Source organism: Heterodontus francisci, chromosome 22 (genome assembly GCF_036365525.1).
Source record: "Heterodontus francisci isolate sHetFra1 chromosome 22, sHetFra1.hap1, whole genome shotgun sequence".
NCBI classification, from domain to species: Eukaryota; Metazoa; Chordata; class Chondrichthyes; order Heterodontiformes; family Heterodontidae; genus Heterodontus; species Heterodontus francisci.
Window position 1 is genome coordinate 58,045,608 of NC_090392.1, and position 16,216 is coordinate 58,061,823.

The following is a 16,216-nucleotide window of genomic DNA, read 5'->3' on the forward strand; positions in this document are numbered from 1 at the left end:
CCTCTTTCTCTAAATGCAGTTTGTTGCCAGAATGTTTTAGCATGTGCCCACATAGCCTTTCCATAAGAGTGAGCAAACACTGTATGTTAATGGACTGATTTAGTGCACGGAATATTACAAGGGAGTGCCACAATCAGAAACCATCAGAAACCTAACAATGCTATGTTACAGTTATACACAAGGTGGAGCACTGGTAATTAACACAGCGACAGTGACGACAGTGCAATTAGGTTGCAATTATATTGTGATGTGCCATTAGAAAGCAGTTTCAGACATACATTGATCTTAATGTGCCAGTGTAAGGAAGGGGTCAGCTCACAATCCGACCCCAGAGTACACTAAAGGCAAGATGTGAAAGTCTGATCAAAAAAAGCATCTCACACGCTTTGAGTTCACAGACTGCAATGCTGAGAAGCCACATTTTAAAAGTGCGATGTTATCCATTAGACCGTGTGAAAACTTTGAATGGAGCCTTTTTAGTGTTATGAGGAAATCAGTATTTCCAAGCCACCCCTGATAACAGCCAAAATTAACCACCAGTGACTGGGGGCTCTAAGCAAGCATTGAAAATGTTATTAAGAGCCCAAGGGATGCATCAAGGTGCACACTCCAATCTGCAGGTCGCCAATAACCCCAGATCCTGGCCTGAAACTGTTATCTACAGGATCAATGCAATCTTCATTCTTGGGCACAAGAATGGTTGGGAGGAGGTGGGAGGGGCGGTGGTATCTGTAGCCTAAGCAAGGGGGAAAAGCACACATTCTTAAGACCAGTTTAACTGATGCAGTTCTAGGAAGTGAGCGATTTGTTTTGTAAAAGTGTTTGCAGGTAGAAAATAGCAACTGTATTCACGGGATGGATAATGATTTGAATCAATGTAACCGTGGTTGTAAATCTTTCAACATCCCCACAGTAGTGGAGTGATACAAGAGGCGTTGAAATCATTCCAAGGAGCATTTAGTACCCTGGGTCAGCTTTTATGGAGCAGGATTCAGTTGTATTTGAGCCAGACTCTCAGGTATTAACTTCCTTTACACAGATCCTCGTCATCTGGTAGAACCGTTACTTAGAGAGAAAAAAAATATATTCGCTTCCCACGTAACTTCCTTCCTTACTGTGCCAAAAGCCATGGCATTTCACAGTTTCTGCCGGTTTCGGGGTGAAATGCAGGTTATTTAACGGGTGGTGCATCCGCACTGATGTCTCAAACACGCCGAGAACAATATTGTAACTGGTTCCAGGTCTCGAGTTGAATAAGCTTTAGAAACACTGTTCAGAAACAGTGAAAGATGCAACTCCTGCTGAAGCTGCTTTTGATTTTACAAACCGGAGTTCAAGGTAAGTTACTCTGATCAGAATTATGTAACAACTTGGTGCTGGGATGTGCATTTAGAAGCATTCAATATTCTTTTAGAATAGTTCAGCATTATATAGATGTAGAACTGCAGAGAGAGAGAGTCAAAGTGACAACCATACATTTTGATCAAGATTTCTGTTCAAAGCCCCACATCACAGTGATTGGGTTAAGCCTCCACTGTACTACTAATATTTAGGCTGAGATAATGTTTTGCATTATTAATTGTGAATCCTCACACTGTGATAAGAGCTAGATTATTTAAAATTGTGTAGATCTTGAGTAAAAGTGGGTCATTCATTGAACAGTGTTCAAGAGTATAGCAGCTATTGCACAGAACTGGAAGCAAAGATCTCCCATAGATTATTATGGTGACATCCTGAGCAGTCTGTGACAGTTTGTGTAAAATAAAACAAATTCAAAACAGGAAGAAGCTATTACTGCAGAATACCAGGTTTCAAACTGTTGCATAGTTTAGAATTAAATCTGTGAAAATACAAGTACTTTAACAGTTTTTAAACATTAGATCCGATTGGGAGGATATCTCAAATTCCACATTGTTTAAATTGAGTTTTTGATCTTTCTCATTTAAGTTGAAAGAACTATTAACTGAAACCAAAATGAAAATGACAAACTTATTTATTCCATCAGGTGGCCCGTGGATTGGGGAGATAACCCAGCCGCAGCTGGTCAGTGTTTTGAAAGGAGCATCAGTCAAAATAAACTGTACATTTATTTATAATGGATCTGCTGATCACTGGGTCCATGCAGTCTGGTACTGGAGATCTCCAGGGCTCCCTGATACTCGCTATGAAACGAAGAACCTGTCCTGTACTCCTGACATTCCACCAGGCGGTTTTAGCCGCTGTGTTGTTTCACTGATGATCGAAGATGTTTCTTTTGATCACTCTGATAATAATTATACCTGTGCAGTGAATGTACCAACAGTCTATCCGCCGTTAGAGAGAAAAGGACCAGGTACACGGATACAAATATACGGTAAAATGTTTGCCTATCTTGTAATAAGTAGAAAGACATTGATGTTCTATAGATTTATAGTATTGTGTATTAATTATGGATGCAACAACATTTGCACCAACACAAACACAGAAAATGCTGGAAATGCTGGAAGTATTCAGCCTGGAGCTCGGTGACCAGTGGTGTTTCGCAGGGATCTGTTCTGGGACCTCTGCTCTTTGTGATTTTTATGAATGACTTGGATGAGGAAGTGGAAGGCTGGGTTAGCAAGTTTGAAAATGACACGAAGATTGCTGGAGTTGTGGATAGTGCGGAAGGCTGTTGTAGGTTGCAACGGGACATTGACAGGATGCAGAGCTGGGCTGAGAAGTAGCAGATGGAGTTCAACCTGGAAAAGTGTGAAGTGATTCTTTTGGAAGATCGAATTTGAATGCAGAATACAGGCTTAAAGACAGGATTCTTGGTAGTGTGGAGGAACAGAGGGATCTTGGGGTCCATGTCCATAGATCGCTCAAAGTTGCCACCCAAGTTGATAGGGTTGTTAAGAAGGCATATGGTGTGTTGGCTTTCATTAACAGGGGGATTGAGTTTAAGAGCCGCGAGGTTATGCTGCAGCTCTATAAAGCCCTGGTTAGACCACACTTGGAATATTGTGTTCAGTTCTGGTTGCCTCATTATAGGAAGGATGTGGACGCTTTAGAGAGGGTGCAGAGGAGATTTACCAGGATGCCGCCTGGACTGGAGGGCATGTCTTACGAAGAAAGGTTGAGGGAGCTAGGGCTTTTCTCATTGGAGCGAAGAAGGATGAGAGGTGATTTGATAGAGGGGTACAAGATGATGAGAGGCATAGATAGAGTGGATAGCCAGAGACTTTTTCCCAGGGCGGAAAGGGCTATCACCAGGGGGCATAATTTTAAGGTGATTGGAGGAAGGTTTCGGGGAGATGTCAGAGGTAGGTTCTTTACACAGAGAGTGGTGGGTGCGTGGAATGCACTGCCAGCGGTGGTAGTAGAAGCAGATACATTAGGGACATTTAAGCGACTCTTGGATAGGTACATGGATGATAGTAGAATGAAGGGTATGTAGGTAGTTTGATCTTAGAGTAGGTTAAAGGTTCGGCACAACATTGTGGGCCGAAGGGCCTGTACTGTGCTGTACTGTTCTATGTTCTATATGTTCTACTCAGCATGTCAGGCAGCATCTTTGGAGAGAAAAACAGAGTTAGCGTTTCAGGCCTGTGTGATTTCATCAGAACTGATCAGTATTTGCAGCATTTTCTGTTTTTGTTTCAGGTTTTCAGCATCCGTAATGTTTTGCTTTTATAACATTTGCACCAAACCATTTATGGAATCATACACTATTAACAAGCATGCACAATGTAGAACCAGGTTATTCAGGTATTGCTATCTAGAAGAATGCAAGAGGTAAACCAGTGCTCATGTTTTGAATGATGTTCTCTGAACATGGTTTGTGATGACTTGTGCTGTAGAGTCAATGGTACGTATGAAGGCCATCACTGAAAGGCATTCTGTATCTCTTCCACTTTCATTGTCTATTCTATTCATACCACAAGCCAGTTTTACAATTGTTAAGACATGTCTAGTTAAGAAGACTGGGTTAGTTATAGTTTTAGACTTGCTTATCTTACCTCCATGTTCAGTTACATTTCCGAGATTTTGTCCTCTAAAGCCTTGCAGTTCCATTATTCCAGTACATGACCAATAATATAAAATCAATAATCCAATCAAATAAAAAGACTGCAAATGTTGAAAATACACTGCATGTGAGTCAGTATCTGTAAAGAGAAGAACTAGGTTAATGTTTTGGTTCAAACGCTTAATCAAAATCAAGTCATATAATCAACAAGCTACAATGAAAATGGACAAATGTGTGATAAATAGCAAGTTGTAAAGAAATATCCAACAGGAGATTCCAAATATGAGACTTGTCATGTAAAGAGTACAGCTTCAGGCTTAGGGGACATGCCAGGAATCGCAAGCTGTTCGCAGTGCCTACTGACATCATAAAATACTGATCCTGATACAGAAGGAGTGTTACACTAATGAATAATAATTAATGAATGCTGTCAAGCTGATTTATTGCATTACATATACAGATGGAAAACTCATTTCTCAGAGAAAGTAATGAATTTTAGCTGCATTGGCAATAAGCCAATGCAGTTGTTCAAAAGAGCAGTGTTAGCAGTGTTGATGACAAATTGTCGTTATACATAGATTTCTATAATTATTTTGGCTAATTATTTCCTTTTGAGTTTCGTACCTCGCAGTGTATTATTTGGGTTATGTGTCATTTTCTATTAGTTCTCCATTGACTGTCCAAGAGAACATTTTATTTTATTGGTTACATTATTCATGTCTGTCGCATATAAAAGGGTAGATTTTCCACGTCCTTGCCTATCGTGAGGTATTCTGTACAATGCGTATCTGAGTTCACACCAAATTCCATATACCCATCATCCTTGTGCTTGCTGACAAACATTGGTTCCCAGTTCATCAATGTCGTGAATTCAAAATTTTTATACTTTTCTTTAAATCCATCCATGCCCTCACCCCTTTCCAACTCTGTAACCTACTCCAGCCCAACAACACTCCGAGAACTCTGCATTCTTTCAATTCTGACCTATTGTGCATCCCTGAGTTGCTTTGTCTCACCATTGGAAGCTGTGTTTTTAGCTTTCTAGGATCTAAGTTCTGGATCTACAAGATGCACTGCAGCAACACTCCAAAGCTCCTTCAACAGCATCTTCCAAAACCATAACCTCTACCACTTAGAACAACAAGGGTGGCAGATGCATGGGAACACCACCACATGCAAGTTTCTCTGTAAGCCATACACCATCCTGACTTGGAACTATATCAGCGTTCTTCACTGTAGCTGGGCAAAATTCCTGGAACTCCCTCCCGACCAGCACTGTGGATGTACCTATACCACATGGGCTGCAGCAATTCAAGAAGATGACTCACCACCATCTCAAAGGGTTATTAGGGAGTGGAAATAAATGCTGGCCTTGCCAGTGACACTTACATCCCATGAATGAATAAAAATATCCTCCCTAAATTTCTCCAACTCTCCTCTTTTGAAAAACTTCTCAAAACATGCCTCTTTGACCAAGCCTTTGGTCACCTGATGATACAAGGCTAGGTGGCAATGTAATAAAAACAAGAAATGCTGGAAATACTTAGCAGGTCTGGCAATATCTGTGGAGAGAGAAGCAGAGCTAACGTTTCAGGTCAGTGACCCTTCATCAGAACTGGCAAATATTAGAAATGTAAAAGGTTTTAAGCAAGTAAAGTGGGGGTGGGGCAAGAGATAACCAAAGAGAAGATGTTGATAGGACAAGGTCACAGAGAATAACTGACCAGAAGGTCATGGAACAAAGGCTAATGGTATGTTTGCTCCGTGACCTTTTGGTCAGTTATTCTCAGTGACCTTGTCCTAGCAACACCTTCTCTTTGGTTATTTCTTGCCCCAACCCCGCTTTACTTGCTTAAAACCTTTTACATTTCTAATATTTGCCAGTTCTGATGAAGGATCACGGACCTGAAACGTTAACTCTGCTTCTCTCTCCACAGATATTGCCAGACCTGCTGAGTATTTCGAGCATTTCTTGTTTTTATTTCAGATTTCCAGCATCTGCAGTATTTTGCTTTTATTTTAGGTGGGAATGTAAGCTGTGAGGAGGACACAAAGATGCTGTAAAGAGATATGAACAGGTTAAGTGAGTGGACAACAAGGTGTCAGATGGAGTATAATGTGGAGAAGTTGAGGTTATTCGCTTTGGTAATAATGAGAAAAGCAGAATTTTTTTAAAGACATGAGATTTGTAAATGTTGATGTTTGGAAGGACTTGGGTGTACTCATACAAGGAACACAGAAAGTTACCATGCAGGTACAGCAAGCAATTAGGAAGGCAAATGACATTTATTGCAACTGGATTAGAGTACAAGAATAAGGAAGTCTCCCTACAATTGTACAGGGCTTTGGTGACACCACACCTGGATTACTATGCACAGTTTTGGTCTCCATATTTAAGGAAGGATATACTTGCATTGGAGGCAGTACAGCGAAGGGTCACTCGATTAGTTCCTAGGATGAGAGGGTTGTCCTTTGACGAGAGGCTGAGTAAATTGGGTTTATACTCTCTGGTGTTTAGAACAATTAGAGGTGATGCTAGATACAGGACTTTTATTTCAATTATTGATAGGTAACAGCTGAAGAATCTATATATTATATATTAATGCATGCTTTCCTAGCTGAAAAGAGATTCAAGTGAGTTCAGCTCTTGTAATCACAGGAACTAAGGGAAAAAGAGCATAAATTCACACACGTGTTTATGAAGTTGATCTCCATCGAATAAGGTTGGTATTGAAAGAAAATATTCAACAGATGATTTAACCATTCATAAATATTTTGAATCAATAAATGCTCTCTCCAGCTTTAAAATGCAAGATGCCAAACAATTTTATGTATATGTAACAAGCGTATTATATTCAGTTTATGTCAAAACAAACTTGGTGAGTGCTACTGAATTTCCAGTCATGTCATCAAAATTGAATGCTGTGAAAAGATGAGTGGAAAGAATTTTTCAAAGCCAAGTAGCATTGACGGGGCCCTTGCTGCAGCAAATGGTTTATTGGAAAATTGCAAATGATTTTCTCTCCATTTCCACTAATGAGTGGAAACCAGTGTCAGTGTACTGCAGTTTTCCGATAAGCCTCCTGCTGTGTTACGCTCTGCCTTTTGCACAAGGCTTTGGGAATTCCTGGGCACCTGTTGTTGCTAATGTCACTGGAGCAGAACTACAAGATGTCACATTAGGGAAATTTAACACAAATTACTGTTCCCAGGCCAAGTATGAAGTATGTAACATAAGGTGACAGAAATATATCATCTGCAGTACTCAAAGTACCTTATATAGACTTGGCTTCTCTTGAAATTTGTCACAGAGAAGAATTTTAATGTAGACTGATGAACATATACTCATTTAAGACAAGCTTCTGCTACCACTAATCCACCATCAAATTGTCTTAATGTGACATTCGTGTAACCCAGTAGGTAAAGTAGAGCATAGGACTATGGTATGTGAGTTACTCTGATTAGATGATTGATATTGAGAAATCCCAGTATAAGATCCTGATCGAGCAGTGATCTAGAGTGACATTAGTGTAATTCTCTAATATATATTTTATTTTTGATTCAATCTAGGGAAAAGGCTACTTTAACTAACGATGTGTCTCTATTTTACCAAAATAACCGGCACTGTGTGAAAGTACAGCAAAGTATTTTTATATATAGAATTAACTATTCATTCAACTATAAGTGATTTTACATTATGACACTCAGTACATTTTCAGAATGTATTCATCAGATGAAAGGTCACACAGACCTGAAATGTTAACTGCGTTTTTCTCTCCAAGGGCGCTGCCTGACCTGCTGAGTATTTCCAGCATTTTCTGTTGTCGTTTGTGATGTTAATAAATCTTATTCACAGAGAAGGATAAAGTCTTTATAGTTCCATATATTATGTTTTGTCCTCTCTTAGAACTTCCCGAAGTTTCCACTGTGGATGGTGCTTTAGTTGCCGGACGTCAGTACAACCTGACCTGCTCTGCCAAAGGGTGGTACTCTGCAAATATTTCCTTTACTTGGGCATGCCATGGAATAAACAGCTCGACAAACATTACTACACTGACCTCAAAAAGAACTGTTAATGGTACACCTGTTGCCACCAGCCAGCTTGAGATCATTCCTAAAGTGACAGACCATGGAGCTATTTGTAGATGTCAGATTAGTCATGTGACTTTCAGACAGCCAGTATTAAATCAGATCAAACTAGATGTTATGTGTAAGTATGATCTTTAGAATTTTAAATACTTAGTATTATTCTCTGTAATGGTAAAGATTCTGACTTTAACATTTGACCATCTCTTATTGTTCCTATTCCGTGTTTACAACCAGCACATATGCACCCTTATCTGTGCCATGCCTATGCAATCTGAATTTCTCTGTGTCCATTTTGGTTGATATGCCAGACCTGATCCCATTACTTCTATCTCCCTTTTTCTTTCTCTTTTCTTTACCCATCTTGGGCCCTTCTCTCCTGTCTTCCTTCCTGTTATTCAGTCACACCTCCTTTCATTTTTCCCCTCTCGGGTACTTTATTCAACCGAATCCCCTATTACTTTATCTTCCTACTCTCCAGCTGCTCTTACCAAGCTTGAGTCTATCTTAGACAAACCGACAGCTTCTCGCTCTCTGCCTCTTCCAACAATCTCTGGAGGGCACATCGAGACATGTCATTGCCTCCACATGAGCAGCAAACCCAATTACCCTATCCTGTTTTCTTTGCCTATATTTGCACCCAATCCATTGCTGAGGGCTAATGCTACTAACTTGCTTCCTGTCCTGCTCACTCTCCTTCCGCTGACCTGGTGGACTGTGCCAGCAGATCAATAATCCTCTCCCTCCAAAATATATTTTCATTTGTGAACAAGGCCCTTGCTGTACATGATCCTATTGTGGGTGATTGCTTAGTTTAGTTATACAGCACTGAAACAGGTCCTTCGGCCCACCGAGTCTGTGCGGACCATCAACCACCCATTTATACTAATCCTACACTAATCCCATATTCCTACCAAACATCCCCACCTGTCCTTATATTTCCCTACCACCTACCTATACTAGGGGCAATTTATAATGGCCAATTTACCTACCAACCTGCAAGTCTTTTGGCTTGTGGGAGGAAACTGGAGCACCCGGAGAAAACCCACGCAGACACAGGGAGAACTTGCAAACTCCACACAGGCAGTACCCAGAATTGAACCCGGGTCACTGGAGCTGTGAGGCTGCAGTGCTAACCACTGCGCCACTGTGCCGCCTTGACTTGATGGCCTTGATGGAAACTTGGGTAACACCTTGCCCATTACTGAAACCTGTTCACCTGGCTATGCCTTCCACCACCTGCCACAATCGCAATGTGGCCCTTATCACCAAATCTCACTTAGGTCTGTCCACTTACATCTCTGGCACCTTTTGCCGCATCATCTTATTCTACTTCTCTTGTCTCTCCTTTAAAATCTTAATGCTGTACCACCCATCAAAGCCCCACTCCATTCCTCCTTCAGCTTTTGCACCAAGCTGATTCTCATCCTTGATGATTTCAATCTTCATCTCAATAACCCACCTTGATCTCTTAGTTCACTATTCTCCTGTCTTCCCTTAACCTCTCCTATCCATATTCACAGCTACCAGCTCAACCTTGCCATATCATGTGGCCTCACTATTCCCGCCATCTTATTCACAGACCAGGTCATTTCTGATCACTTCCTAGTATCCCTCACCACTCACATGCTCCTTCTACTTCCAACCCCTCTTCCTTTGGTGTCTATTTTTTGAAAATAACTTCCCTCTAAGGCATTTCAATGGCACTTTTAAACTCCCAACTATCTATCCTTTGGCCCTCCATTCGTCACAGTGCTTCTGGAGTTATAGATCTGTTCAATCACATCCTCAGCTATGTCATAGATGCCATTCTGCCAGTACTCTCTCCCATCTTAGTTGTTCCTCCTGGTACAGTGCCTATCTTCACTGCTTTAACTCCGAGGCACACTCACAGACGCACAACTGATTTAGCTATGCATTGCCAAATCTCACATCATCACCCCCTCCTCAAAAAACCCATCCATGTCTTTGCAACTTACTATCCCCATCTCCAACCTCCCTTTCCTCACCAAAGCCTTAGAACATGTTGCTTCCCACATCTATGCCCATCTTTCCAACAATTCCATGTTTGACCCTGTCCAAATGCATTTCCACTCCTGCCAGAGCACTGAAACAGGCCATATCAAAGTCAGAAATGACATCCACTGTGACTGTGATGCACAATGCCTCCTCATTCTCCACAACCTCACTGTGACCTGTGACATGGTCAACCACATCATATTCCACAAAGCCTCTCCTCTGTTAACCAATTGAATTAGACTGCCCTTACCTTTTCCCACTCTTACCTACTCTACACAATCATGTTTAGGGTTCTCATGGATCTACCCTTGAACCCCTCCTATCTTTCATCTACATGCTGCTCACTACTGACATCATCCAAAGAAATAGGTTCCATGTGTGCACAACAACACCCAGCGTTACTTTACCACCTATCACATTACCCCTTCATTACATTTTTGTTGTCAGACTAACCTGTCCGTGATCCAGTTCTGGAAGAGCTGCAACTTCCTCCAGTTAAATATCTGAAAGACTGATGCCATTCTCTTTGTCCCCATCACCCACCACACACCCATCAAAAACTCTGTTCCTTTTCCACCAATTCTATCCCCGTCCCTGGTCACTGTCTCAGGCTGCAGCAGATATTTTGTATCCTGGTGTTCTATTTGATGCTGAGCTGAGCTTCCAACCCTATAACCTCTCTATCTCCAGCTTCATAATATCACCTGTATCTGCCTTTGTCTCAACTCATCTGTTGCTGAAACCCTCAGTCTTTTGTTCCTTCCAGACTTGACTATTCAAACGCTATTTTGACCAGCTTCCCATTTTTTGTCCCTTCATTAACTTGAGAACATCCAAAACTCTGTCACATGTATTCGAACTCATGCTTACTACCGCTCTCCCATCACCCCTCTGCTCAGCAACCTACATTGGCTCCCAGTCCACCAACACCTCAATTTTAAAATTCACATCCTCATGTTCAAATGACTCCATAGCCTTGCTCCTTGTAAATGTTTTTCAGCCCTACAACCCTCCAAGAACTCTACATTTCTACAATTCTGGCCTTGTACATCCCCCACTTCCTTCGCACCACTGTTGGTGGCTGTGCCTTCAGTGTTCTAAGTCCTAAGCTCTGGAATTCCCTCCCTAAACTTCTCTGCCCCTCTCTCTCTCCTTCTTTAAGGCAATCCTTAAAACCTTTCAGTTGCACTTCCTAATATTTTCTTCTTTGGCTCGGTGTCTGTGTTTGGCTGATTATACTCCTGTAAAGCACCTTAGAATGTTTTCCTGTCAGAAATGCCCTATCTAAAGACAAGTTCTTGTCAACTAGCTAGACTGTATCTAGATATGTGTTAATTATATTATTTTGATGTAAAATTAAGTGTATATTATCTACTATTAGATGGGCCACAAGATCCCATAATAATGTACAGATTGAACAACAGAAACGATTACCATCCTGGGACCAGTAGCTCCATTCTCGTCCCTACTGACTCATTCCTGGAACTGAGATGCTCTGTGGATAGTAACCCAGCCTCCACTGTGATCTGGGTGAAAGACACTGAGATGTTACAATTACCAGCTGGATCAAATAGTTCAAAAGTAGAGTTCAGAAATTTCCAGTCTGAAGACAGCGGAGTCTATTGGTGTATTGCAAACAACATGTATGGCTGGAGAAACGCAAGTGTTTGCATAAAACCTGAGAAGGAAGGTAAATAAACATCGAGTTCTCAATGTCTGTTGCAGAAGAACTACTTTTAGAAAATGGGAGCACAGATTAATTGGGCTGGATTTTACCAGCCCCCTGATGTTGGGGGTTGTGGTGGGGGTGCCTGTAAAACCTGCCATGGGCCTTGACGCTGGGAAGGCCTGGTCCCATATTACTGACCTTGGCGAGGCTTCGTCGTAGGCCCGCCACTCAACAATGGAACCTCAATTTAAATAATTAAATACATGGTAATTAATGCATAATCACTTACCTTGTACTGACAGCCATCCCACACAGATATTCTGGCCGGTTGCCAGACCTCCATTGCTTTTGGGTCTCCGTTCGTGATCCGAGGTGGAACACTGGTGGGGAGGGGGAAACGGTTGGGAGAGGTGATTCAAAGTGCTATTAAAATTTTATTTTTCCTTTTTGTAGACCGGAACCTTTAAAAATTTAAATGGCCCTGAAAGGCTTGAAGCCCTTTAAAAATGGCGCCTGTGCGGTGTCATTGGACACTGTTGCTGGGGACAGAGCGCCTGCCCCCTCTACGTCATTGGGGGCGGGCATTCCGCCCCCTCCATGTAAATGAGCTGCCGTGCTAGATATCTCAGTGGCTCAGCGGCGCACATCTCTCACGTGCGCTGCACCATTTTTGAAACTAATTCAGCCCATTGTGTAGCATCTTCTTTCTTGGTCTCAGAATTTGTAGGTTTGTAATATTTGTTCTACTTTCAACTACACTTGTATAGTAAATAACACATCTCATTCCCAAGACATTATCAATGGCTAGCAACTTACAGATTAAAGCATTTTGGTCCATGATTGACACCACTTGTTTTTAGCCATAACACTGGTACTTTGCTTTTGCACAGTGCTTTTTAATGTTGGGCAAAGTAAATGGAAAATTAACATGCTGCAATTTTATCCATTAACTGCATTGCACATCAGGCACCAAACTTGCTTTGGAATCTGAAGACAATGGTTCTGCGGTTGTCAAAGAAAAATTAAAAAATTGCATTGATATAATATTTTTTCATGTCTAACAAAAATATCTGCAAGTGTTTGATACACAGTAAATTGTGTTTAGATGTTGTGACTGTTGTCATTACTTTTGATTTCATTATTATTTATTACTTCTTTCACAGGTCCTTTGTTGCTTCCCATTCTAGTTCTACTCATTGCTGTCACTGGATTCATCGCTGTGGCAACAATATACTTTTGTCTGATTTGGAAGAAGCAATTTAAAGGTAAAACTTGAAATAAGTCATTGGTTGTAGGTGTTAACCTTAGCATTGACATCAATAGCGAGCTGTAAAATGATGTGGTTTTCACTAGCCGGTGTGATTATACAGCCCTTTGCAATGATGTGTAAGTGTTCTTGCTTGTCAGATTATTTTCATGTTCCAGTCTTTCACTGTTATATAGGCTGTTCATGCCAACTAGGGCATTAGAGCAGATCATTTTAAACATTCCAAATTTCATCACTTGTGTTCTGAATGTTATACCAGAATGATGTTTTGCTATGCCAGAAAATTAAGTAACACAATGAGTTGTTGATAAAGACAAAACTATTATATTATTTTTGCAACAAATATGTAACCAACATTTTTTATTAGTTACCAAATGGCAAATATATAGCAGTCATGGTTAGACTAGAATACAAGAGGTAAAAGGAACTATCCTCCAATATTTCTATTGCAGTAGTATTTTCCAATATTTGACTAGAAATGGCAATATATTGAAAATAAAGATAAACAAATCAAAGGGACCTGAAGGCTCACATATCTGAAGGAAGCTGCAAAAGTTATATAAAAGGCTTTGACAATTTTCTAATCTCATTGGTAAAGAAAATTGAGCCAGGTGAATGGAGGGTGACAAAAGAAATACCATTCTTCAAAATGGAGATAAACCTGGAGACCAGTTATGCTTATTTCAGATTTCCAGCATCCGCAGTATTTTGCTTTTATTTTAATGCTTATTTCAGTTGTTAGTAAACTACTAGAATGCATAACACAGGATAAAATTACGAACAGGAGTTAACCAGGGCCAGTTGACACAGATTTCTAAAAAGACTGGCTTTGTTTCGATGGATATAAGTTATATTTATTTTCAAAAAGCATTTGTTAAGCTGTTTCAAGAGCTTTGTGACAAAGGCAATGTAATTAGCTAGAAGGATTGTCGAAGAGCAGAAAGCAAAGGATAGTGATAAAAGGCAGTTTCTTGGACTGGAACATTTTTCGGTGACTGGTATTCCATAGAGATCTGTATTGGTTCACTATATATATGTGTATATAAATGATCTGGTTTCAGGAATTGAGGAATGAATATCAAAATTAGTTGATCATGTAGAATTGGAAGATAGGCAAATTGTGATCAGCAGTCTGAAACACTGCAGACGATAGGCTTACACTATTGGAACATAGATGATAGATGCAACTCAATGCAGAAAAATATGATTTGATACATTTTTGAAGTAAAAATAGAGACTTTTTATGAGAATATTTTAGATTAGAGGAACAAAGCAACCTTGGTGTGCAGATACACAAATAATTTAAACCACAAGCAGATAAGACCAAACAACTGTAAATTACTATTAACACTCCCTTTGCTTTTGTTCCATGACACCTCTGTCATTTAATCTCCCCTGCCCTCCACCCTATCACACACATTCCCTTTTGTTCTTCTTCCTCTCTCCCCACCTTTCACTTGCACAAAGCCTATTCTATTTCTAACTTTTGCCAGTTCTGATGAAAGGTCACAGACCTAAAATGTGAACTGTTTCTCTATCCACAGATGCTGCCAGACCTGCTGAGTATTTCCAGCACTTTCTGTTTTTATTTCAGATTTCCAGCATCCACAATATTTTGCTTTTATATGACTGTAAACGGAATACTTGCTTTTGTATCTGGAGGCATAGAATAAAAAAAAGAGAATGTTGGACTGGTTAGCTTGGCAGAGGTTAAATAGAGTGTTGTGTGTAGATTTGGGCTCTGCATTAGAGGAAGCGCAGAAACAGCAGTAGAAGAGGTGCAGCTCGGATTCACTGGGATGTTATTGAGAATGAGGAGTTACCGTTATGAAGAGACTTAAGAAGATGAAGTGTTTTTGACTGGAATTGAGAAGGTTAAGGTTGTCCTGAAAGAGGTTTATGGTCAGCTAAATAATGAGAGATTGGTTGGAATTTTACAGGCCCTTTGGGGATGGGCTCAGAGGCAGGAAGGCTGGCAAAATGGTGTGGGAAGGCATCGGGGGTAGGGGTGCCCAACATCTTCCCGTCACCATGCCATTTTGCCAGCAGCAGGAAAGTTGCCTGGTAGGCTGCCCAGCAGGAGGCTAATTATGCCAGTTCAGTGGCCAATTGAGGGCCACTTCCTGTCTCGACAGGCATTTTGCCTGTGTTGGGAGGAGGGGCCTTCACCTCATGGGGAGACCACCCAGTGACACCTGGCAGCCGCCTAGCCAGCTCCGGAGTGGGGTGGGAGGGGTGGCCTCCTTTGTGGACACGCCATGACCCATGGAGGACCTCTACGATGGCAATGGCTGCCCTCACGACAATGGTGCCGCCTGCCCTTTGCGACCCCCACCCACTCCCCGGATCGCCCACCTCGCCGGCTACCCCAGCCCAACTTAATTGTCTTCAAGGGAGCCCTGCCATCGAGGCACCCTTTTCCTGCAGCTGCAGCCTCAGCAATGGCCACCGCTAGCACTGGCGCTGCTGAGCTCCTGGCCCTCTGATTGGGTTGGCTGCTCTTGGTGGCGGGCTGCTATTCTTGATAGGACAGCAGCCTTGCCGTCAGCCTTAATTGGCTGCCACCAGCAAAATGCGGCCCAGGATCCCATCCCCCGCTGAAATGTGATCGCCTCCCACTTTTGGCCCTGGCACTGGGACATCTGCCATCCCAGTAAAATTCAGCCCATTGTCTCAACTGTTCATGGAAGCAGTACCAAGAGGCAGAAAGTTTAAGATAATCACAAAAAAAATGAAGGGGAAGTTTTTAGAAAAAAGAATTTACACAGTGTCTGCTTCAAATGTGGAATTCTCTGCCGCAAACCATTTTTGGAATGCTTTGAAAAAGAAATTAGATAGTTGCTTGAAGAGGGGGATATTAAAGAATATGGAGGGTGAGCTGAAGAGTGGGAATCGATTATGTGGAGAAAAATACTGGCACAAACTTAATTAGGGAATTAGCTTTTTTCTATATTGTAACACGTGATCCTTTGTAAAATCAGTATTATCTGCTTCTCAGATGAATAAATTGATGCAGTAGAATTAAAGCTTAAATTACGCTGATGCTTCAGGAACATTTTGTTGCCGTGCTTCAGAAACTTTTTAACTGCACATTCTGCTGTGATTGTCCATTGTTTTGTTATTGGCATCAATCTCAACTTTCCTCTAGTGTTCTTCTAAAGAAGCAAATACACTGTCCTACATGCAC

General features: G+C 41.3%; 1 protein-coding gene across 6 annotated transcripts in view; it reads left to right on the top strand.

Moving 5' to 3' along the window:
- Positions 1-982: 982 nt before the first annotated feature.
- The window catches only part of LOC137381380 (sialic acid-binding Ig-like lectin 13), a 213,867-nt gene continuing 198,633 nt past the window's right edge, over positions 983-16,216 (top strand). The window contains exons 1-5 of one of the 6 annotated variants that reach the window (XM_068053879.1): positions 983-1,338; positions 2,006-2,332; positions 7,896-8,198; positions 11,475-11,783; positions 12,926-13,027. In XM_068053879.1, coding sequence (XP_067909980.1) covers positions 1,290-1,338; positions 2,006-2,332; positions 7,896-8,198; positions 11,475-11,783; positions 12,926-13,027 — 1,090 coding nt within the window. In that variant the 5' untranslated portion in view covers positions 983-1,289. Of the gene's footprint in view, positions 1,339-2,005; positions 2,354-7,895; positions 8,199-11,474; positions 11,784-12,925; positions 13,028-16,216 lie in introns of all 6 variants that reach the window. The other 5 variants (XM_068053878.1, XM_068053877.1, XR_010977165.1 and 2 more) reach the window with 5 other exon arrangements.